We start from the raw sequence: 26,484 nt of genomic DNA, 5'->3' as shown, positions 1-26,484 counted from the left end.
TGAAAGCAGTCTTCCATGCATCTTGCTCTGCAACTCTGACCTGATGATATCCACTGTGCAAATCCAGCTTGGTGAAATAAACAGCTTCCTTCAATTGATCTAAAAGATCATCTATGCGAGGAAGGGGATAATGATTTTTTATCGTTATTTTATTCAGTGCTCGGTAATCAATGCACATTCTCCACGAGCCATCTTTCTTTCTCACCAAAACGATTGGTGACCCACATGGTGATGTGCTAGGCGTGATGAACCCTTTCTCGAGCAACTCCTGCACCTGCTTCTTGATTTCAGTATTCTCTAAAGCATATAACATGTACATCCCAATGTTAGGCAAAGGAACATCTTGCTGCAAAATAATATCATGTACTATTCCCTTTTTGGGTGGCAGGCCTTGAGGTTCTTGAAACAAGACATCATACTCCGAAACAATATTTTCTATATTAGCTTGCTGATCAGAATTATAGCCCTCAAATACATTGGTTTTATCCGTTTTCTTTTCCTTTACAACCATTAGTAAGAACTGTTTGCATGAATTTATCATTCTTTTCATTTGTCCTGAGTTTATGAGAGTATAATTATTCTTGAGCTTATGAGCTCTTACAAGGTATTCGATTCCATATTTAACAAGTAGATACTTGTTCTCAGCTCTATAGAAAATAACCTTTCTATCATACAAGTAAGGACTTCCTAAAACAATTCCACATATATCCAAAGGAATTACATCTAACTCAACCTCATCTACAAATGTTGACCCAAAAGAAAACTTGAGTTTGCACTGTCTAGTCACTTGTAGTTGTGCTTTATCATTCAACCATCCTAATGGGTATGGCTTCTTATGAAGTGTAGTTGCTAATCCCAATTTCTTTACAATTGCTTCAGAAATCAGATTTACTTGTGAGCCACTATCAAACAAAGTATCAGTCTTTTGATTTTCGGAAACAACTCGAATATGGAAAAGCTCATGCCTTTTTCTCTCATGTTCTTCATCAATGACAGATTGAGAAGAATTACTAGTAGATGCTTCATAATTCTTACCTTTTATACTTGTGGCTGCAATGATTGTTTCATCTCCCGAGTCTGACCTCAAATCTTTCTGAATAGCTGCAGCAGTCTTCTTTTTCTTGCCCTTGGACTTCTTAGGTCTCAGCTATGGATGCAGAATCCAACAGTGCTCATCATCATGCCCCTCCTTTTTACAGTGAGTGCATGAAGCTTTGCCTTTCTGTGTAGTGTTAGCCTTCCTTGCTCTCCACTTCTGCTTTCTTTTCTCCTTGCTCTTTCTTACAGTGGGTTGGGATGGTCCCCCAACTTCTGGATTTCCATTCTTTCCTCTAGCTTCTAGATTAGTAGCTTGTACAGATACCTCATCTATACTAGTGGGATTAAACATGAGGATGGTATGCTTCATGTAGCTATGTAGACCACCAATGTACTTCAAAAGAGTTTCTGGTGAGTCTAATGAGATACCCAACATCAATGCTCTCTTTCGGAACTCTTGAGTATACCCTTGTACACTTTTCCCTTTCAACTGCCGAAGAGTTTGCCAACTCATCATGGCTTGTTGCATGTAGGCCAATGGATAAAACTGCTTTTTGATTGTAGTAACAAATTCACTCCAGACAGAGATGGTCTTACCATGCTTCCTCATATCAGCTTGGGTTCTACCTTCCCACCAAACCAAGGCAGTGCCCCCTAGGTGAAGGCTTGCTAGCTGAATCTTGCTCTTGTCTGAGTCTATATTTTGTACTCTGCAATACACATCAATTTTTCTTATCCAGTTGTCCAACTTTTCAGCATTTAGCTCTCCATCATATATAGGCAAATCAAATTTAACATCTAACTTAATCAAAGATGCCTTCTTATTATGCACAGGGCTACTAGGAGGTGTAGGGAAGCTTTCTTCTTTCCCATTTCCTTTGGAGTGGTCATGGGAATGAGATTCATCTTCTCCTTTATCTTGCTTAGAGCCTAATGAATCTTCACCCATATGCTTTCTAAAGTCCTTATACATTTCTTCTAACGTGGACTTTATAGCTAGGAAACTTTCTATGAATTGAGGGTTTGGCCCTATAGAACCTTCTTCTAACATTGTCTTTCGAGAATAGACTCTCCCAATTTCAGGATTAGTTTCCACCAACTCTCCTTCTCCTAATTTGAGCTTTGATCTAATGAGCATTCACAACTAAACCAACACAAGCTTGTCCAACCTTACAACCTAGAGCTCTGATACCACTTGATCTGATAATCACCCTATGAGTGACCTCAGTTGAAGATTTATTAAACAAAAGGTATTACAGACCCATGTGCTGGTGTGTGTGTGTTCTGTGTTATTGAAACAACGGATCAATCAGATTTCCAATACACAGAAAATAAATGGAAAGACAGCAGAGAAATACAGTAAGAAACACAAAGACACAAACAATTTTTAATAAGGAGTTCACCCTATTCTCCAGGGCTACGTCTCCGGTCCAGCTTCAGTGGTGGCCTTGTTTTATTGTGTCTTTCATCAGAGAAATTACAATGCAGGGACTCAATATGAGTTCTCTTGAAGCAAATTTTGCTTGGCAGGGTGGTTCTTGGATTCCCCAAGCCACTTGGAGTACACAGACTCTTGTTCTTCCTACCAGCTCTGTGACCCTTGGTCTACAGTGGAAAGAGCCAATTGTGATGCTCAATCTGGATAGATTCCTTTATGGGAAGGCTTGATTCTTCAAGCTCTCTGGTGCTCGATGCTACCTGTGGTCAGCTCGGCCCTCTGTCTCCTCTGCTTGGCTTTACTGCTCTCTGTGCTCAGTCCTCCTCTCAGGGTTCACTGTTCACTGTCTCTCTTGGTCGCTTGGACTCTTCGCTCTGAATCTCTTTCTTAAATTCCATTCGGCTATCTCTGTTCATGGCTTTAGCCATTCGACCTCCACGCCTGTTCGGTTCCTCTCCTTCCTGCGTCGATTCTCCTTCCGCCTATGTGCTTGGAGTTCCCTGTTTGGCATCAGCATAAACGCTCAAGAAGTAGCCACGTGTCCCCATCAGAACAATGCCATCCTGTTCGTCAATTCATTTCTTCCTCCATCGTGGCGGTCAACGGATTCCAAATCCCGTTAAATCGCAGCTTAACTCCCTGTCAATTCTGCTCTGTCTATTGGACGCAATCTGAGCCGTTTGATCTGGGCTCCTCCAGATCCAACGTCATACGCACGCCAAGCGTGGTTGACTTGCTCGAACGATAACACGCGATCGCAACGGTTTTTCTCTCACCTCCGCTGCCACGCATCGATCGTTGAGTGTGATCGCTCCACTTTATTCAAAACCGCTTACCATTCAAGGGCACCCCGATCAAACCATTGGTTTCCAGGTTGTGGGTCCCACCTTCGTACGATGGTGCTTTTCGTTTCTCCGTCCACGATCCTCTGGCTCCCAACGTAACCGAGTGCTTAAGGCTCTACCATTTCAGCCCTGTTGGTGCAATTCCTTCCTATTATTGGCAGCCGACTAAATTGCAGTTTAGAGCTATTACAAAAGATGTGATGGAAATCAATCACATAGCTCCTGGTTTTCCAATTTATTTGAATGATGTCCAGGTGAAAGTTACATTGTACAGTTTTGATACAGGTTCTGACTTTCTTTTAGGACAAGATTTTTTGAATGATCTATTGCCTGTCACTTTTGGTAAAGGCACAGTCACCTTCAGCACCTCTGAAGGTCCAGTTAGCTTGCCCTCGTCTAGTGATTATCAAATAAAAGTACAGCCGACAGACCAAGATTTAGTCTACCACAACCTCCAAGATCTAACCAAGATTAACAGGATTGTCAAGAATGCAGAACTTCATGGTCCCAAAACTTTGGAGAAAATATCAGACAAGCTTCGGAAAGATTGCACTACCTCTAGGCTTGATGCATTCTGGCCCTTCCTTATAAAGAAAATTATGTTCCAAAGCCACAAAAATCCAGTGCTAATCATATGAGCCCCTCAGAGCAAGATTTATGTCGACAAGAGATAGCACAATTATTAGAACAGAAACTGATAGAGCCTTGTAAAAGCCCTTGGGCTTGTCCTGCATTTTATGTGAATAAACACAGTGAGCAGAAAAGAGGTAAGAAGCGGCTAGTCATCAACTACAAAGCTCTGAATGATGCCTTGTTGCCAATCCGGTATCCTTTGCCCAACAAAGAACTATTACTTGCCAAAATTGCTAATGCCAATGTTTTCAGCAAATTTGACTTAAAAAGTGGTTTTTGGCAGATAGGCATTCTTCCTGACGACAGATACAAGACTGCTTTTACAGTCCCCCATGGCCAATATCAATGGACTGTAATGCCTTTTGGTTTGAAAAATGCTCCATCAGAATTTCAGAAAAGGATGGAAGACATTTTTGGTGGGGAGGAGTACATAATAGTCTACATAGATGATTTGCTTGTTTTTAGCAGAGATGTAAATAGTCACAAGATGCATTTAGAGAAGTTTTATGAGTTGGTTTATAAGCATGGTCTCGTTCTTTTAGATTCAGAAGAAAATTTTCAGATTGGTAAAGTCAGAATAGATTATTTGGGACTGCATATAGAACAAGGACATGTAAATATGCAACCTCATGTTCTAATCCATTTGTTGAAATTTCCTAACGTTATTCCAGATATTAAAACATTGCAGAGATTTCTTGTTTGCTTGAATTATATAAGACAATTTTATGAGAAATAAGCAGATGATACAAAAGTCCTTCAGAAAAGATTAAAGAAGCAAGCAGCAGGATGGACAGAAGAGATGACGAATGCAGTGAGAAGCATTAAAAGCAAAATCACAGATTTTCCAAAGCTTAAGCTGCCAGATACTAATCTTCCATTTATTCTTGAGGCAGATGCTTCGGATCATACTTGGGCTGCAGTATTATTGCAGAAGCATGGAAGAAAAGATCTGGTATGTGCCTATTCCTCAGGTACATTTGATGATACTGAAAGAAAGTATCTTTTTTCACGTAAAGAGATACTAGCTATTAAAAGAGGAATAAAACGGTTTCATTTGTTCCTCAAATGTGTTAGATTCTTAGTCAGAACGAATTTGAAACATATGAAGAGCATTTTGGCAAACAAAAGACTGCTTGAGCAAGGAAGTACCAGGCTATTGAGATGGGCATTATGGCTTGATGGTTTTGATTTTGATATAGTCTATAAATCCGGTGCTGAAAATTATCTTGCTGATATGCTCACAAGAGAAGGTTCACAGGAAATCAAAGAAATCAAAATGTTCAAGCCATTACGACAAGATGAAGCTTCAAGTTCAGTCCAGTTTAGAAGAGTCAGTCAAGTAACAGTTTGTAGTCAGTGTCATTACCATTTTTGTTGGGATTGTTTTGTAAAAAAGTTTGAGTCTTTACCGTTAAGTCTTAGGGAACTAGTTCTGCAAAAATGGTTTGATTCTGAGGATAGCATGTGGTCATATGCTAGAGAGTTACCATATAGAGAGAGACCTTGGAGAGTTTATTATACCTTGTCTAGAGAAGCAGAGCCTTCATATCTTGCATTCATCCATAACACTGACTGGACATGGCATGATTACTTTACCATCCATCACAAAGCCAGGATACATGGGTCTGTCACAGTCATATTTTTTGCTATAAATATAGATAGTGTTGTCAATTGGTGGAGTCCTTGGTTCAAAATATTTTTGGTCAAGTATATGCCAAGAGTCAATTGGATGTTAGTAACATGATACTAAGTGTACACTTAGTACTCTAATGTGGGAATTGCATATAGCTGCTCAGAATGATTATGTCATAGAGTTCACATTAGTTCATCAGGATTCAATGGTAGTTGCAAATGAAAGAGACCAATCTTTTAGTGTCTTCGTAAGTTTCCAAGGTAGGATTTCTGTCGAAGAACAATACATGCCTCAAAATCTGTATTCATTCCCATTTTATTGTTGTTTCAGAGAACAAGATCCCCCATGGTTATACATTCCCAATGAAGTTTTTGCCCCTGAGTTAAATGGCTTAGTAGATTATTATCAAGGAAGGGATCCTCATCATCAACATGATCATGAAGAAAGGGCAAACAGTGACTGATTGCAAAAAATCACTCTAATGAAATCTTTGCAAATCACTTCTATTGAAATGGAATAATTGCTTTTGGTTTCCATGGGATTTGGTATAGTTAAAAATCTCCACGGTGTAAATATTTTTGTAAAAAGAGCCGATGTCCTAGATTCCGACCATTTTGTTGATAGGATTTGTTTACCATATGTCAAGATTCGGTCCCCATATGGCCTAGCCTCTAAGGGACGAGATAACAAGTGGTTGTCCCCACTTGCCCGAATCTTTACTTTTAGTACATCTCATTATCGTACTCCTACATTTGGACTACGATATCTTGCATGGTAATCTAGCCGAAAGGGGATTCTTTTGGTTTCCAATTTCCAGTAAAAGTTATGACCGGATGGCCGGTTCTAAGGCTATATATTGCTGAGCCTTGCATTGTAAAGATCATCCGAAAATTAATTAAGAATTGCTCTGGCCAAGTGTTATGTGTTGTTATCTGTGCATCGAAAATCAGCTCCTTTTCCCATTCCGAGGCTCCCAGGGGCTACATCGACCTCCTGTGCAGTCTCCATGGGCCTCGGTCAGCGCGCTTTGACCGAGGTCCTCGTCGTTCCGCGCCGGCTGCCATGGCCACTGGTTCAAGGTGTTTTCGACTGCAGTTTTGGATTCTTCAAGGATTTGTTTTGTCCCGATATAGTCATGGTTCTATGACAGTCATTTATGGATCCGATTTGGATCAAGGATTCATGTAGGGTTTTCATCTATCAACCTACTTGTTTTTACTAATTGCAAAGGGCCTTATTAGATCACTATTAGAGGCAAAAAGATAAAGGTTCTTAAAAAGGGATTAGGATTGGTCTTGATTTCTTTCTCACATATTTATTATTTGTTGGTGATATGCTTCTCCCTACAAATGGATATGAGTTAGAAGCTAGGAAATAGATAGAGATACCATTTTTATTTGGAAAGGTCGTGGGCATGGATACCAATGCAAAAGTAAAAAATTATTGTTAACAAATTGGAGGGGGTTCACAACTTATACTGAAGCAACTCTTTCTTATACTCCACTTGAGTTGGATGGGGGAATCAAATATTCAAAATTCATCTTAAAAACAAATTGTTATAAGAAGAAAGGTTAGCATTGGATCCTAGGTAGGATTGAGAATATGATCAATCTTTCGTGTAATCGTTAGTTGTCTCAGGGTGGAAGACTAACTTTGCTAATGTAAAATTTGAATTGATACTAATTTACTAAAATCTATTATCCCACATTCCAAAATGTGTCCTATTACAACAAAAACCTCACACTTCTTGAGATAAAGTTCAAAAGCTCAAGTGTGAAACCCATTGCACCTAAGTGGGGCCACTGTGACCTCACCAATCCTCTTATTTCTTCTCGATATCTCTTCTCCACCTCAAGGGATTTATCCCTAGGATATGCTTACTAAGACTAGGTACTTTTAGGATTTGAGTTCAAAGGGAAGTTCCCCAAACACATGTAACCAATTTGAATGATCTTAAAGAGGAAACCCAAGAGGGTTGAATTTCTTAGTATTGAAGAAGGCCAAATTCATCCATCATTAAAGGTTGAATTTCATCTCTTCTAGAGGTCGAATTCTACCATGACTAAGGAGGGCGAATTATATTTTGAAGGTGGTTGAGTCCATTTATATGAAGGGGCTGAATTGCTTTCTATCTTTCCGAAAACATTTATATTTCAGAAGATTAATCTCATTGTTTGGGAGGCAGATTTGGTGGTATATATTCATGGGTACGAGATTATAGTTTGGGGGCCAAGCTTACCTATTTTGGAGGTTGAGTCTCCCTTTACGTCTGGAGGCTAAAAACTCTTCCTTTGGTAGGCCAAATTAACTAAATCTGGAAGGGTTGAATTCATCATATTTGAGAGGTTTATTTTGATCTTTAAGAGGGCCAAATTCCTTTGTTCTTAGAGGTTGAAATTCACCCATTTTTGGAGGCTACATTAGCGTATTCCTGAAGGTCAAATTCTTCTTTTTGTGGAGGTCGACTTCCTTTTCCTTGAGGAGGGACGAGTACAATATTCGAGGGTTGAAGGGAATCTTTACCTAGGAAGGAAACCCTTCATTAGGAGGTCAATTGCAATATTACCAGTGGCTAGATTACTGTGGTTGAGTTGTTGTATTGGAGGATGAAGTTTCTTCACCAGGAGGCAGAGTTCCTCATTAGACTAGCCATCATTTCACATGCCAAAATTTGGTAACTATTGGGGGCCAAAATTATGGAGTCTTAATTGATTTTTTGAAGGGGCCAAGTCATTTATTATGCTAGGACAAGTCTATTTTCAGAGTTCTGATATTATCTTCCTTGTGGGCTGAATTGATCTACTCTATTGCTGGCGTTGATTCCTAGGTTCTTCATTGGTATTGGAATTGTAAAATCTTTTAAACTAGTTTTAAAAAAGTATTGATTTTCCCTCAATCTCCTATTTTTTTTCAATTGTGGTTCATGTCCACTAAGTGGCCACTACATCCACGGGTAATAATCCAGGTAGATCCACCTGAAGGGATCTACCCGTCAGCTTATCTGGTCAGGCCTAACCCCAAGGGTGTCGAGAAGATTTGACTCCTCGACCTCCCAATTAGAAAGGTACTTAGCAACAGGAACTCGACCAATTGAGCTATCCCTTGGGGCTTCCCTCAATCTCCTATTGTTATGGTTTACTTATGAATTGTTTGATGAAATCTATGATCGCTAAGTGTTTGACAGAATTCTTCAAAGAATTCTTTAAATATTTGTTGCATTACATTAATACATTTTAGCTTTGGTACATTATAGGTCCTCCTCAATAGGGAAGAACTAATATTTCATGAGCATTTTATACACCTATGACTTAGTTGTTAGGGGATTTCCACGCAACCCAAGTGTCTTCATGTGAATTTCCCTCCAAGTTTGCCATTAACCTCTAACTTCAGTCACGTAAATTAAATCCTTTTCTCTTCTCCTATTTGATGTGACCATTTATATTATACTGATTATAGTGTTTGTTTGGATCCTTTCATTGATGTGTAGTGATTCCTATGTTCTTGTCCTTTTCTTTCCATTTCTTTTTTCCCTTCTTATAAGCATGTTGGTGGTATTTCTCCTTGGAACCACTTATTTGTCCTTTATTCTTATCAATTGCCCTAGGTTTAAAGAGAATCACCTACCCCTTAAATGACTATACAGATCTTTGAGATAACATTAGGAGTACATTTCAGATATTAGGATATATACCTTGCGTAATGAGTTGTTTTTTGAACTTGGGGATGTACTCTTGCACACTCTACCCTTACTTCTATCAAAAGTGGTGCCAATAGATCCATGAACCTCTTCATACTTAATAAGGAAGAAATGAGATTTGATGAGGGCTTATACACCTTTGACAATAATTGTTAGCGGATCACAATTCAACCCCAATATTTCTAAGTGATTTTTCTGCCAAGTTTGGATAGAAACCTCTAACTTTTGGAGGGAAAATGGAATATTTTTATCTTCTTCTATGTTGTGAACATTATAACAAAATTCTAACCATTGAAACCATTTATTATGTTTAATGACATCACTCTCACCTTGGTATGAATGATTTCCACTTTCACTTCCACTTTAAATAAATATTAGAAAGAAGTGATGGCAACAAAACCTGGTCTCTCTTTCTCTAACTCTTTTTCAATTCCTTTTCCAAGTCTTAATTATCTCTAATTTTTGTATCCAACTAGTGTTTTAATTAGAGCTACTAAACTCCTTGAAAAATCCAAACTTATTCTTTAGACCTAGAATGAGAATTTCCATTCTGTGAGAGATATTAGTGACTTGTGCTTCGAGCTTTTAAAATATCTCCTTTGATTCGTCTCGTGGATTGTTACTATACTCATTTGTCATGGATGCTAAGGGTTTTAAGGATTTTTTTTTATGCCAATTCTTAGATCTTGGACTTCCCATAAAATCCCCAAGGTAGGATACTCTATTACATATATGATTTGTAAATTTCCATGAATATTCCACTCACCACAATAGAGCTCACAATATTCTATAATGTCTTGTTATGCATTATTTCACTTTAGATTTTAAATTCAATATCACTAAGTTAGAGCATGAGATATTGAAATAAATTTAAACTAAAATGAAAGAGGCTAAACAAATAATACACTATCCATATGATAAGAAAAATGTGTACCCAAAGAAAACCCAATATGGAAAAAACCTAGATAGAAGGTGAGGCCTATTTCTTACTCTTTTATTCTTGGTTATGAAATCAAAATACAAAGAAATTGAACTCACTATGGATTTGACATGCACGTTTTGGTATGTATCGCTACTATATGTTCTTCTACATCCATTGTTTTGCTTCAATATCCTCTCTTAATATATCTACTTCATTATGGAAAAATACTCAATACAACAAGAACATAACCCATTCATTTCATAGTGGCCTAATGTTTAACATGCCTGGATAACTATCTAGGGTTAGGGTTAGGTTATTTTTCATAACTCAATTTCTTATTAGGGTTAGGGTCTTGGATCATCTAGAATATTCTTGAAAGTCAACACATGACTAGTTCTAAATGCATGAATAATGAGAGATGGTGTGGCCTCCACTTGGTATCGCGTGGTCAACATGATGGGTTAACTTAAGAGGCATAACTTATTCATATGAATTGTGACCGAGGTAATATTTATGTCAATTTAAAGCTCTCTATGTGTATAAAATGTGAAGGATGAGTACTTATTTTACAAAGTTTTCACCTGCAAAAATCTAGTTTCATGCTTCAAACAAGCAACAAAAGTTTTTAAACCCCAAATCAGCAAGGCAAGACCTAAAATAAATGCTACAATTGTAATATTACTACTTGAGAAATAACAGTAAATACTAAAGACATGCACTAGAAACAACAAGCAAAATATGGAATCAAAGCACCCAATTGAGAACACCAATAAATATAAGAAGAAAATTTGAGCCATTTTATTAATATGGGAAAATTTGAGTACTAATAGAACCTGGGCTTGCTAATGCTAGCTATGCAAAACCCAGGTGGAAATATGATGCCCCAAGTGCTAGAAATGGCTCCCACAAATTCTGTGTTATGCCCAAAACATTCTACAACTGCTGCTGGAATGGAACTGAAGTTTTTTTCCCTTAGAACTGCTTAGACAATTCTAGAAAAATAACTATAATCTCCTCACACCAAAACTACAAAAACCCAGAAAGGATTTAAGCTAATTCTAGCTAATTTAGAAGACCCCAAAAAGTGTGGGTTGCCCTCCCTGGCAGGCTCTGCACACTACAAAAGTTGCTCTGCTCAATTATTCCAAATTCCACTTCTAGAGTTCCATCAAAATTCCACATAAATCCTTATCCAGAATCTATCTTTTTCTCCAAACCAAACTCTCCTGGAAGCGAGCTTCCCCTTACTCTTGTGCAAGCTTCAGCCAATAAGCTTTGTGCACTGCTAAACAGATGGAAATTCAGCCCAAGCACTAGCCTCAATCCCTACCCTTCCAAATACTCCAAAACTCTAGCTTCAACTATGAAGAACGTCTTTGCAAAGGCCCGAAACCTCCAACCAATTGTAGCTGCTCCAAATGAATAATGCAAACTGCCTTTAGCGCCTAGGAAACATGTAAAACTAGGTAAAACTCCTACAATATGCTCAAGTGAAATCCTAAAATGGACTGCAATATTTCCTAACTTGGGAGACACTCGAATTTCTATGAAATTATGGTGGAATTTTCGCTTGGAATTCTTGTGCTAAGCAACACTTCTCTTCTTTTGCTCAACAACTCCACGAGAGTTCAATTTCTTGAATATGATAGAAAAAAGATGCAAATGAATGCTTCCTTGTGATATTTGTAAGTGATTTCACCTTTCTCTCTTGGTGCGCCCCATCTTCCACCAATTCGCACCTCCTTTTTCTCACTCCTCTCTCCTCTTGATCTGAAATTAAAAATTGAAGGTTTCTTGTAAAATTTTGCTAGCTAGTTTATTTCTTGTGGGAAATGGATCGAAATTGAAAAAGAACATAAACTTAGTAAAATTAGTTAAGTTTTGCATATTTTAATAGTGAAAATAGAGAACAAGCAGCATCGCAAAACAACAATTTGATGACGGTGTTCATCCCTGCTGGGCTACATTTCTGGGTCTAGCTTCCAATGTTGGCCCTTTATATTGTATGCTAAAATGTCAAATTAGATCAACACACAATGCTCAAATCACAAAATAACATGCCATTATGTCCAAAACACCCAAAAACCCCTATCTATGCTCTTCTTGGGCTCAAAGAGGCTAAAAAATGGCCAATTTAGGCCTCCTTCTTTATTTCCCTGCTAATTGTTCTAAAAAATTAACCCTCTGTCAATACTGGCAACGAAATATGTCTTTGGCGAATATGCGAGGCAAAAAATTTGTGAGGTTCTCGCGACAAATTTGTTGATAGTGGTGCAAATTATCAGACAATTAGGCGCGCCAATAAGGTCACACTCCTATCCTTCTACCCCTTAGTTTGGTCACATGGAAACATATGACTAGGGGTGTGGGCCAGAGGCCATGTGCCCGCCGACCCTCCACTCCTAGTCATATAAAGTGGCATATGGGCATGAGATAGGTGCCACACACCATCCCCTCCCATTTTAGTTTCAACATTTACTTCGCCATTGTACATAAGAAATTCAAACTTAACATCAAGCTTAATCGAAGGAGACTTAGCATGTCCTTTTGGATATGGAGGAGGAGTAGGTCTATGAGATGATGGAGGTGAGGATGGAGGTGTAGATGGAGGTGGAGGTGGAGGTTTACTCCCATCACCACCATTACCTTTTGGATGATTTGAACTTTCTCCTTGCAACCTTGTTGTCTTCTCATTGTGTAACACTTTCACCATCTCAGACATATCATAGAAAGCCTTTATAAAATCTCTCTCATCCTTAGACATCAGCTCCTATCCTTCTTCATGTGCCATGACTAGTGGAGTTTGTGACCTCCTTGAACCAATTTGAGGGTTTGGTTCTTCAAGCACTCCTTCTCCTCTTCTCAATTTAGACCTTGTAATCATTCAAGAAAAATACTTGCAAAAACTGTCAAACCTTCAAAACAACCATGCTCTGATACCAAATTGATCTAAAATTAAAAATTGAAGGTTTCTTGTAAAATTTTGCAAGCTAGTTTATGTCTTGTGGGCAATGGATCGAAATTGCAAAATCACATAAACTTAGTAAACTTAGTTAAATTTTGTAGATTTTAACAGTGAAAAATAGACAACAAGCAACATCACAAAACAACAATTTGATGATGGAGTTCACCGCTCTTGGGCTACATCTTCAGCTCTAGCTTCCAATATTGGTCCTTTATATTATATGATCAAATGTCAAATTACATCAACATACAATGTTCAAATAAAAAAAAATAACATTGCCATTGTGTCCTAAACACCCAAAAATCCCTGTGTAGGTTCTTCTTGGGCTTAAAAGGGTTGAAAAATGGTCAAGTCAGGTCTCCTTCTTCATTTCCCTGCTAAATGTTATGCAAAATTGACCCTCTGTCAAAATTGACAACAAATTCTATCTTTGGCGGGTATGCCAAGCGACAAATTCATGCGGGTTCGATGACAAATCCGTCGATAAAGGTGCAAATTTTCGGACAGTTAGTCGTGCCAATAAGGTTGCGCTCCTATCCTTCCACCCCTTGGTTTGGTAACATGGAAAACATATGACCGGGGGCATGAGACAAAGGCCACGCGTCTGTGGTCCCTTCACTCTTGGTCGCATAAAGTGACATATGGCTGTGTGCTGGGCGTGGGCAGGGTGCCACTCGTCTGCCCCTCCTCTGTGTACGCCGGTGGTTACGTTAACTGCCATAGAGCCCGGGGCTAGGGCCTTAATCCCCACCCCTTCAAACTTCAACCACAATAATAATACTATGCAACTGCTAAAATTTAAATATAACTAACCCATTATGTATAACAAGTAACATTGCATGGTTTAGTGGTAAGGCAATGGTCTATGTTGCCAGAGGTCTCGGGCTCGAAACCCGCTGAGGCCGGTTGGTCCATAACAAAAAAATTAGCCCATAAAATAGAGCCACATGGCAGCCTCCCATAGGGCCATGTGGCAGCCTTTCATTGGGCCATGTGGTGGTCTATGGTTGGCCTAACTATAATCACCACAACCAATAGAAACTTGCCACTTGTCTTATCTTGATTGGTCCTCTAAAAACCATATTGCACAATCACCTACTGACGTCAGTGCCACGTTATCATACGTTCTGCCTATTTTGCTGCCCAATCAACACTGCAAGTTGATTTTTTAGATGTTTGCCAAAAACTACAGAATGTGATAACTTTCTCATATGGTGTCAGATTGAGGCGATTCAAGCATCGTTGGAATCAAAACGATGAGATCTACGATTTGACGCTAGGTTAAAGCAATTTTGAACACTTTTATTTTTTAGCATATTTTTGATCCCTTGGATCACCTCTAGTGCAAATTGCCTCATGTGATTCAAATTCCCTCCTTGTGGCCCCCACATTCCACTAGCAAATTGATTTTTCCCTTCTAATGTGTGTGGCCTTCCTTGCCTCCAAAATCAAAGTGGTGTCTACTCAAGCCACTTTTCTTAAGTCTCCAAACCATCAAAAATTTCTCCTAATATCAAAATTACAAAAATAGAAATATATTTAAGAAATATATTTAATTATGTATATCACAATAAACAAAAAAAAATTCCATTTTTCTTTTTTTGCAATAATTGTTGGGCTAACTGTATTTTTAATCATATTAAATTAACATAAATATTTTGTTGATTATTATAAAAATTTGATATTTTAAATTTTAAAATATTAAATTAATTAAATTAACATAAATATAATTATATTTTTTGAGAAGAATTTTCAGCGTAAATTTCTTTGTCGAGGTGTTTCGAACCAATGACTATAGTTCATCATCAAAACAAATTTGAATTATTTCCTATTTTTAAATTTTAGTTAAACTAGCTATATTTTTAATCACATTAAATTAACATAAATAATTTATTAATTATTATAAAATTTTAATATTTTAAATTTTATGATATTAAATTAACTAAATTAAAAGAAACATAATTAGCATTGTTATTTGAAATGTTTACTGCTTTTAAGTTTTAGTTAGTATAATAATATAAAAATAACATTCGCATACATAATCAATATATATACTATATACTTAACTAATGTGAAGTTTGATTAACTCAATAATTATCGTTTTTTCATTATTAAATTAATATAAATATTTTATTAACTACTATTTAATATTTTAGTTATATTAATAATAATAATAATATCCATTTTTAAGGTCACAGCCAAGCCAGACACCAAATTGGTGTATGAGACCCCCTTGTTTGTGGGACAAGGGACCCACCTCCGCGCAGCGATTTCACTGTTAAGTCTACGAAGGCATACATACTCTACCCCCTCTGGTTTTGAACCTGTGACCTCTTACGAGGAAACACACGCTCTTAACCATTACATGCGGGCAGTGCATATACTAATAAATATGAAGTTTGATTAACTCAATAATTATCATTTTTATCAATCTTAAATTACTATAAACGTCTCATTAATTCAGACTGCTCTTTGATGTTACGCCTTGATGTTTTACTTTTATAAAAAGTTTGATGTTTTGATTAAGGTAAATGTCCCATATCAATATATTTGGTTCCGCAATTTTTTTTTAACTTTCGGCTAGAGTGATAATGTAAAGATAACTTCCTCAAACAACGTTAAAGAAAAAAGCATTCCGCACAAACAAAATTAGCTGTACAAATCCGAAAATACTAAGTAGTTTGTCTTTTTAGGTTTCATTTGGTGAATATAATTTTATATGAGTAATTATGTCAATAAGGGGTCAAACGAATTTAGTTTAAGTGATATAGTTTATTAGTTGTATTTTAAGTGGTGTGAGTTGAAGTTATCTAGATATGTGGGTCGATTCAATTTCTTCCCCGCAATTTTTTTTATGAATCGATATTATTTAATCCATAGACAAAATTACACATCATATCCGGTTGTAAAATGAGACTCTCAACTCAATGAATATTCCAACATGTCTCATGAAAAGTTGAATCTCCATTATCTACCTAATAATTATTGATAATGAAAAGTTGAATCTCCATTATCTACCTAATAATTATTGATAATTAAATTAAAATTCTAAAATAGACATGCCTATCTCCATAAAATTTCTAGAAAATCTATTATGAAATATACATGCCTTAGGTGAGAGATTTAATCTTCATAGAATATTCTTAGTAGTATACATAGACTAAAAAGTTAATATTTATTTTCAAACTAGTTATGTCTTTTTTGGCCCTTTTAATTGGCGTAGTCTAACTTATAGACGAAATGACCTTTCTCTCTACATTTTTCCTGGTTAATTTTAACCAAAACCTGCAAATATTTTTAAAAACTTGAGTTTAAGTAGTTGAAGTTGTTTAATTTGAGGGTGCTAAATCCATTTATGCATTCAAAAATGTTTTTTAAACAACAAAAAATCACATTTTTAGTTAAAATTGTAATGCTGAATTCTTTGAATTCTTGTAAAAAAACCATTTTATCTCTAAATTAAACTACTCCTTTTAATTTATTTCATTATTAAAAAATATGTCATATTAAATGAATTATAATTTCTTTTACACGTGATATTGATAAATCATGATATTGGAACACAGCTTATTTATAAATTACACATTTTCATAATAAAATGACTATATATTGGAACACAACTTATTTAAAAATTACACATTTTCATAATAAAACCACTATAAATCTTTATGATTAAAAATCTTATCAATATTATATTTATATATATATATATATAAAACTTATGTATTAATTCTTTTAAAATTAATAATAATATTTTTAAATAAAATTATATATATATATATATATATATATATATATATATATATAAAACATCATTTTTATATATTTATAAGCACTTACTAACCATTTATTAATGTTAATATAATACAATTAATAAACGTACTCTACTTAGAACGCAAAACAGTTAGATATATGCATGGGTCATACACAAACTATGTACAGATAAATCTTTTGCAAATAAACTACAATCTACATACAATTATAAACTTCAATTCCAGTGATCTTGTCGAGACCCACACGTTCAAGAGCTTAAGCTCCATATGTTGTAATCCGGCGACCGCAGCTTCCCTGGCATGAGATATAGAAAACACACATTTTGTTCATAGGGAAAACAGTAGGGAAAAGAAGATAGCCATTCCCTGTGCAGGCTCTCACTAGCTTGGCTAGGGGAATTTTAATTTCCATGGAACTATCTTAGTGTATTATTAATTTGTTCATAGGTTCAAGATAACCTATGAGACAGACCAGCTCGCAATTTGATATTCGCATTCAGCCCTTTTCTACTGCAATATAAAACAAATCAGTAAATTCCTTACACTGTTCTCTTCCTCTAATATTGTAATTATTTCTTCAATATTCACTTGTCTTAGGATCTAAGAATCCATGACTTGTACTCGAAAGAGAGGCTCCCCATATTTATTTTTTAAAACAGAGGCCGCCTCGCATCGAAACTGCTAGATACGATTCTCAGGTAAAATTTGATTCAGGGCGGTGAATCGATCTTGCACTAAGCCATGACTATGAAAAAACAATATATTCGAAAAAGCTTAAGAAAAAAAGAAGCTTTTCGGACATCATTAATTCAAATTCTAATCAAACCCACTTTTAAGGTGACGTGTCCTCTTCCAACCTTTCAACGGGAAACTTGCTTTGAAATCCAGTCCTTTCATAATCCCTGGTGGGGTGTTACTTACGCTATCCCTGTTTTTCTCGCTTTTTCTTTCATTGCAGGCTATAAATCCCTAGTTCAGTCTTGCTTTCCGTACGATCTGCCTTTCCCAATTTCGTGAAGCTCATGGATTCAGTCAGTTACGGCAAGGTGGTGGAGAATTATGATAACAAAACCGACAAAGATGGCAAATACGGTGATGCCCAGATGGCCGCCATGCTTTTAACTGATGAAAGTCTTCAGAAAAAGGTTCCTTTACTGCCCCCTTCTTTGATGGTCTGCAACATATTTTGTAGTAATATTTTGTAATGGTGCATTTCGCTATAGACATCTCATGTAGCGATTTAGACGTCTGTGGAAGAGGAGAGTACAGTATGAATTGCAGTGTAGAACAGTCAAGCAAGCAGCCCTACGACAGATTCCATCATAAGAATTTAATGTATATCAGCTTTTAAACCGTTGAAGAAAGATAAGGAGAGTTTCCCTGAATTTCTTTCATGGGCTTATGAATTGATTATTTTTGCACGCTGAACTATTCTTTATAACTGCAGGGTTCGGTCATGGAAAAGGAGATGGACTTGGTGGTCGGAGATACGAGTACAGTGGAGGTGAATAAGGGCTGTGTAGACGACCCTGGTAGGGTGGTGGAGCTTCAATGCGATGGAACTGTAGAAAATGATGACCAGGTAATGGTGGGTTTTTTACTGTGTCTCACTTTATATGCCATAAAATTCTTGAGTATGTTTGTTTCCCTTTTTTTTTTAATTATATTTTAAATATGATATTAAACTCGTATCAGGGACCAAATAGGTTCGAGTTAGTGATAAATAATGTGTTTATCCTACATTATATAATATCATCGTTCAATTGTACAATAGTTCTTTTATAATTGGTAGGACATTAAGAAAATAGATTTTGATTTCGAGCTGGTGAAGCTCAGGGCTCAAAGGTGACTCCATGCTATCACTTATCAGGTCATTGTTGCCTGGGAGGTTCACATTGCCTGCTCCTGACATGTTGATCATCACAGTCCAGCCACTTACGGTTTTTCTCATAGTGATCCCTATTGCGTAGGGCATTCCAAAATCACCCACCTTTAAAGTTACCAACAATGCTGCTCGAGGGAGGTCAATGGTAACAGTACATTTGTCTACCTCTGTATTCCCTGAATAAGAGGCAGGCCGTACTCATACAAAGCCTAGTGACCTATCATCACCAATAAATAGTTGTTTGGTGTTAGATTGATTTAGGGTAGAAAAAAATGGCTTTATTTTTAGCCATATGATACTAATCCATATCTTGAATGCATTGAAAGAAAAAACAGAGAAGAGAATGCCGTTTAGAGGAAAGATTAAAAGAGTATCTGGATGGATGTTTTTTGCCTGTTTCGAGGGCATTCTTCTTTTTGAAACATTTGACCCTAGTAGATTATTTCACCTTCAAAAATCGCACTGTTTCTCAGGCTTCATGCCTTTTTACTTAACTCCTTTATCATCTTTGGGCGCAGGAGAAGGCTGAGAGGGTTTGTAAACCTTGAATAGTTTGTTGTTCTCAGGATGTTGTTTGTTGGAGTGCTCCGGGCCTTGGATTTGGTGTGCCGCTAAGGTTTTGTTAGAGTTACCTGCAACACTGATAACTCCAAGATGCGAGAGCTTATCTTGCTCTCGTACTAGAGAATCACAAAATGTGTCAAAAGAGGGCATTCTATAAGCAACACGATTACTAAGAAAAAAGTTCTAAAGTAGAGTGAAAGTGGATACAAGGAGAATAGGAAATTCCAAAGTCTAGGGAACAACAAAAATTAACTGATCATCATCTTTCTTAATGCCACAGTCTAGAAGTGAGAGTCAGAGATACTTGAACTTTGAGAGAAAATCTTCAATGACAGTACAATCATTAGGATTAGAAACATGAGTTGATATCTGAGCTGGTACTGATTTGTTTCTATTGTCCCGGTTGGCAAGCTTCGATGCATCCATCAGCGCAGCTTTTGTTCCCAAGGTGACTTGGGAAACTCTTTTACTTTTCAGTGAATCCTCCATATGAGATTACCAGAAGAAATAATTTGGTACTTGTATGTAGGATATTTCTTGAACTAGGCATATTCAATCTAGAAGTAAAATGACACAAAAAACTGAAATTGATTGCTTAGAAAGTGTTTGAAAATTCTGGACTTTCAAAAAACACGACACTGAAATTGTGCTTCAATTCAGTAGTTATGCCTTTTGGAAGCTTAAGATACAGGGATTAGAGGGCAGTTTCTGTGAAAACTGTACAACCACAATCTGAAAATAGTGAAATTTTGAAAAATAGATGACATGAGTATGTAGAGCATGCAAAATTAGCTAAGAACCAAAAAAATTGCATTCAAGATAGAGTTCAGATTAGAAAGTCACGCCCTTTGAATATTGCTGTCAAATTCCAAATAACCAATGGAGGGAAAGCTAGGACTTTCATGTGGCATTGATGTGGTGAGGTGCCAAATGGCCCACATGGTGGTGGGTACACGACAAGGTGGAAACACTTTTATGGTCCATGGGGTTGTCTCAATCAACGTGCTATTGAGGTGGCATGTAACGAACAAAGTTCGTAAACGCTCTGATATCAATGTAACGAACAAGGTTTGTATACCTAGCGGAGTAATCTTCATAATACTTCGAAGACAGAGACATCCATTATAGGACAAGTAATTGTATATTGAATATTATCTAAAAGAATTGATGAGATGATTACAAATGAGGGTGAGGGCCTGCCTTATATACCCTAGGCAGGTGTCCCTTTATGAACGGTCATGTCCTTAGGGACATACCTCTTCATTAACTAATTAATCATTATTTATGATATGTTATTATTATTTATATTTACATTATTTATATCTATATTTCATTCATAACATTGCCTTCCTCCTCAAAAATCTTTGTCCTCAAAGCTTGCTATGAAAAGGCCTGATCTCTTTTTTTGTTTCGAATGTCTTCTTGTCTCGGAACTATCATATTCGTTGATACAATTGATATGATCCTCCAAGAGATGAACAAAACTGTCTCACTGAGAAGGGATTTGACCATCCTAAATCAATCATCTGTGGAATCTTGCGGTTACTTGAAACTTGTGATGAATTCTTATCACAAGGCTGAATTATGGTGACATCGACGTTCTTGGGAACATAAGTCACTTGTTTCTGGTTGAGATATCTGATTTTATAATTTGGATGGCGATAAGGAGTTCTTGTGATGTGATCTCTCAATTTGTTTGTGGTAATTTCGTGGTTTATTGAAGGAATCTAATTTCTTTCAGGTATAGAAGTCGCTTGATTAATTGCGAAATCTTCACTTGAAATTTCCATTGCTTGAACTGCAACTTTTGAGTATATCTTTGCTTCAACTGGTTTATCCTTTTCTTGAATTGTGATATTGATTGGATCAATATTCTTTCCCTTATCTTCAGCTTGGATTGTTACGACTGGAGATTTGGATACTTCTTCTTGAGTAAGTTGTTCCAACTTGTTTTTTACCGACTTCTTGTCACTTTTAAGCTTCTTTATTTGCGTAAGAAGGTTTTGATTATGATTCCTTAGACGTGAAAGTTCTTCATTTTTCTGAATTGTTGACTTTAACCTTAATATCCTTCTCATCTTTTAAATTTTTGATTTGTTTTGAATTGTTGACCAAGTAATAGTGTTTTTTGACTCTGTCCCACTTTATATGCCATAAAATTCTTGACTATGGTTGTTTCCTTTTTTTTTAAATTATTTTTTAAAATATGACATTAAACTCGTATCAGGGACCCTATAGGTTCAATCTAGTGTTAAATAATTTGTTTATCCTACATTATATAATATCATCGTTCAATCTGTACAATAGTTCTTTTATAATTGACATGACACTAAGAAATGGTAGAGAATCTAAGGCAAAGTAGTGTTGCGATGATTTTTCGTTACTTGATAGCAATTTGTGAAGTCTTTTTACTTTTCTTGTTAGCTTATTCTTTTTCTTCTTCTTATTAGTGCATATGTGTGTGCTTCATCAAACTGCTACCAAAACAAAATAACAAGAACACAAGATTTGGTTCTCTGCCAGGGACAAACCCTCTCCACTCTTGAGAGGAAAACTCTTTGTAAGATTTCTCTTATTGAAGCTTCTTATTTGAACAACTGCCAAATCCTAGACCCTTGACTAGGATATTCTCCAAGCATATGCCAAATCCTTCCTCTTTCTGCACTATCACTTTCGGCACATCTTCCGGCACTTCTTCCAGCACTTTGTCTTCCAACACTTTGTCTTCCAATTAGAGTCTTTTTCACCTTAGAGAGATGGGCTCCTTCACTAGGCTTGTGAGCCTTTGGAGGCTTGATCTCTTACCCAAACAAGCAAGGTTGTTTGCTGTCATACCCTTGCTGCACCTTGCATGTGTGACTGCTAGCCCTAGAAACAGTCCTTCATACTTCAACTTTCTGCTTCCTTACTTCACTTGAGAGTTCTTCTTCTTCGCTAGAGTAGGAGGCCCTTGTAGGCCTAATTACTTGCCCAAACCATAAAGAATATACACCTGCAACTTCACTGCTGATCTGGCTGCAGACTGTCCCTTATCTCTTCGTACGTGTGGATGTACATACCCTAGAAAACAACCTTGTACCTTCGTTGTCCTTCCTCCTTTCTTCGCTGCCCTAACAAACTTCTTATTTCGGCTTTCTTGTCTCTTCTCTATCCTTACTCGGCTGTCCTTCTTTACTTATTTCAGAGCTTGACTTCCATGTTGAATGAGGAGTGGACAACCTCTATAAATAGAGGTTTGTCCCTCCTCTTTACGCTGACTTGATTGTCTTTAAGGTTGACTTACAGTTTGTACCGTAATTCAATTTCTATTCATCTTTTCGCTGCTTGTAGACTTCGTTGGTGCTAGGAGAGGATTTAACCATGCTTGGAGGTGTTCCCTTGACCTTGTATGATGTCATACATGATGTAACATGCCCTCAAAAGGACTTACATTTTGACTTTGACTCTCTAGAAGCACTTCAAAATGTGCTTGAACTATTTTCAATGAGCAAGAAACTCATTGACAAATAATACAAAAAATAATTCCTCTTTTGTTGAATAAGTACAAATATCAAAATTACATTTATGAAGACCTAGCCTAGTTACATTTCCTTCAACACTCCCTCTTAACTAGGGAGGTATTCATACAATATTACAAGGTGTTTGGCAATTTTCAATCTTGAAGAATTCACATAAGAGAAATTGGATTTGCAATCCATCTGTTATAGCATCATATTCATCAGCATTGTCATAGTGCAAGGCCTTGACTAACAACTCCATCTCTTTACGAAACCATGAGCTACAGCGCTGGCGAGACCAATGATTTATAAACACCATCATTAGCTCTCAAGGTACATACCCACCCGGGTGTTCTCGAGTATGACCTTTTAGGACTATTCTTATCTTGGGTTCCCAACCCTCAAAGAATGTTGGTCCTCTTGCCTACTCTTGTCTTGGATGCTCTACACATCCTCAAAGAGTATCAGATGCCAGATGATTACCTAATCCTCCCATTCTTTCTTCCCAAGTGAAGACAAGAATGTTGTGTCTACATTTCCATTCATGGCCTTCATCTAGACGTACGGTTGTTAGTCATGGTCTAGTGCATGACCCATGAAATGGAAAACACAATTGTCACTCCTTTGTAATCAGGGGTGATCCAAAATCGCCCTTTTGATCAGGGGCCTGTCAGAGCTCGCTCTTAACTAGGGATTGTTTCCTTCATCAGAAACTTCTTCTTCGTGAGTCCTTCAGCTTGCCTGATCTTCCTCGTTTCTTGATGTCATGAAGTCTTCGATTGAACTTCTTCTTGGTAGGGCACCATCCATCAATCACTTTCCTTCTTGGTTTGTCATGTCATTGCTTCGTGGAGAGTGATGATCAGGTTTGTCATCTTGGCTACTCCTCTGTCATCTTGTCCATGCTTCGGAATACTCTCCTCATGGATGCTTCATAGTACTTGCTAGGTTACATGCTTTGACCTAGTAGCCCATTATGACTTCATTCTGATATTGCTTCAACATTGCTTTTTCTTTTGTTGGATGGCTTCTTCATCATGACATCTCTGTAGAGTATGTTATCACTCCTCCGTATCTCCAAGGCCGAGGAAGAGTCCAGCTAAGGTAATCACAGACCAATCTTTTGACTTGGTAGCTAGCCCTACCAAGTCGGAGAGGGCTCTCTCCAAAGGATCACAACCAAGAGAGCTGGATGGATTAGGGTTTTAGGCTAGATATAGTAGCTCAGGGTTTTGATTTGATTTGATTGGTGTAGTCACTGGATGAGTGAATTAGGTTAGAGAGTGAACTAGGTCAGGGCAAAAGAAAATAAAAAATGCAGACATTTGATGGGGCAAGGTAGGCAAGTACTTTAACACTTTGTAGTATATTGATGGAATGGTTTAGACTGACGAGGTGCTAAAACGAGCATGAAAATCATGAATTCTTTTTAAATTGAAGAAATGAAACAAATTATGATGATCTTCCCAAAATAGAGCACAAAAGATGAATTCTGCTTATCACCCTTGAAAATCAAACATATTTAGAAGTGAAATGGATTATGGAAAATACAAAACATTCACACAAATGTAACTGAAGAAGAAACAATGTCAAAATACCATGCCATAGGAATCCCACCAAAATAGCTGCAACTCATCCAATATATTCCATGCCAAAGTCTGAATCACTAGTACAACATCCAATGGAGTCCAACCTATAGAATGACTGAAAAAGTACATGATATAGGCCTCAAACAAACTCCTCCCAGCCATTAGGGGTCGAATCCATGAGAGGAGGAGCAGTTCCACCAAAAACTGAACTAATAGCTAGAGTGTAGGGTGGTCAAAGTGACTCATCCCTAACTTAAGTGAACTGATTCATTACACCTCATTGAGTCCATTTACCTAATGTATTTACCCTAGGTAACAGTAAAAACATGATAATTACATTTACTTCATCAATTACATAAGTGAAAATTGATTTCCAAAGGTGAAAATCAAAACTAGAGCAAAACAGTGAAAAAATCAGGGAATTTTTCCCTATGCGCAGTGCCAGTGCTCTATGTGCAACGCCTTAAGCCTGTGCGCAGCGCCAACTTCAAGTTGATTTTTGAAGGGGTTGCTGATGTCCAAATTGAGCATTGTATAGCTCATTGGAAAGCTTATCTTGTATACTTTCCATAAATGCCATTGGTTCCCCAAAATAATAAGATTTGACCCTCCAAAAGTTTAATATCCCAAGACTGCTTCTGTGCGTAGCGTCTAGCTGAAAAAGAGGGCAAAAATGTGATTTTTGAGGTGTTTTTGGCCATTTCTCCCTGTCAGATTGCCCAATTTTGGTGTGCCAATAGTCAAAATTGCATGTTTACTGCTTTCTGAATCCAATGGTGGTATTGGTTTTGCATTTGGATGCCTCTAGAAGATGCGCAACGCCTAGGATGCTGCGCATAGGACAATCCAACTGTACCAAAAACAGTCCAAGTTGCAGAAAAGACCCAAAAATTTCAAAAATGCCCAAAAACTTGTCAAAATTGATACATGAGCTGCTAATGAAGTATGTCAAGCATGGAAAGAGGCCTCAACAAGGATATCAAGTTTTCTCTTCTCCTCTTGCATGGTTAGAGTTTCAATTTTTGACTTCACTTTCTTGAGTTTTGACCTTGCTATTTGGCTTCTTCGGCAATAATACTTTGCCATCCTCCTCTGTATGTCATTATCTCTTTTGGCCTTGTCTAGGAGCTTCTCTAAATGCTAGTTTACCTTGTCAAGCCAATGCTCCCGGTTCTCATTAATCATGTTTTGTCTTTCTAGTTCTAGAGCTCTTTTCAGCCCTCTAGTCCTAGGTCTGCTTTTTGTTTCTTGTTCAGGTTCACCATACCTGTCATAGGCTTCATCAAGCAATGCCTTAGCTTTCATTTCTTCTCTTTTTGCCTTAATGAGTTGAATCTCCATGACATCATGTTTGGCTTGAAGCTGCTGGTTTTCTTGCTCATAATATGAAATAATATATTTAGACCTCTCTAAGTTGGTCTGGAGCTCCCTGATGAGTGCATATTTTTCTTTGATGACTATGCTAATATCTTCATTGTCATCATGCTCATCTAGGTCAACAAGGTCAAAATCCTGCTCTGTCTCATGGAGGTCCTCCTCCTCATGTTTGATCTCTGCCTGAACCTCTGCTTCTGTCATCTTTTCTTTGCCTTTGTGTACCTGTTTTGCTGATGAAGAAGGCAGGGCCCCTCCCACAATCTGTGGGGCAAACACCTACCTATGACCTCTCTGATAAGTATATGCCAATGTGCCCAAATCTTCCCTCTTAGGCTTGATGACCTCAGCTCTGCTAGGTGACCCTGTATGATCATACAATGGTGATGATGATGGTGAAATAGGCTGAGATGATGGAGGGATAGATGTAGTGGGCTGAGATGGAGGGGGTATGTCTTCAGCATGATGATCAGTGGGATGAGATGAAGAAGGCATATCTTCAGCATGTGGAGCTTGTGGAGCAATGAAAATATCATTGGAAATGAAAGTGTCCCATGAGATGTTCAGCTGATTAAGGTGATGGAGGACAATGATCTTGATCAGAGAGTGATGAAAGAGGTTGTTCATTTGT

General features: G+C 37.3%; 1 protein-coding gene across 11 annotated transcripts in view; it reads left to right on the top strand.

The window, feature by feature from the left end:
• Window positions 1–17,209: 17,209 nt before the first annotated feature.
• Window positions 17,210–26,484, top strand: part of LOC149188857 (uncharacterized) — a 405,877-nt gene continuing 396,602 nt past the window's right edge. For 3 of the 11 annotated variants that reach the window (XM_089411720.1, XM_089411718.1, XM_089411717.1), the window contains exons 1-2: window positions 17,832–18,089; window positions 18,392–18,526. In XM_089411720.1, coding sequence (XP_089267846.1) covers window positions 17,967–18,089; window positions 18,392–18,526 — 258 coding nt within the window. In that variant the 5' untranslated portion in view covers window positions 17,832–17,966. Of the gene's footprint in view, window positions 17,475–17,828; window positions 18,090–18,391; window positions 18,533–26,484 lie in introns of those variants that run through there. The other 8 variants (XM_089411722.1, XM_089411716.1, XM_089411715.1 and 5 more) reach the window with 6 other exon arrangements.

This window comes from Pinus tabuliformis, chromosome 3_1, assembly GCF_031772625.1.
Source record: "Pinus tabuliformis cultivar Carrire ecotype Pingquan chromosome 3_1, CPIR1, whole genome shotgun sequence".
Taxonomy (NCBI): Eukaryota; Viridiplantae; Streptophyta; class Pinopsida; order Pinales; family Pinaceae; genus Pinus; species Pinus tabuliformis.
Note: the sequence above shows the minus strand (reverse complement) of the source record. Positions and strands in the feature narration are given on the sequence as shown.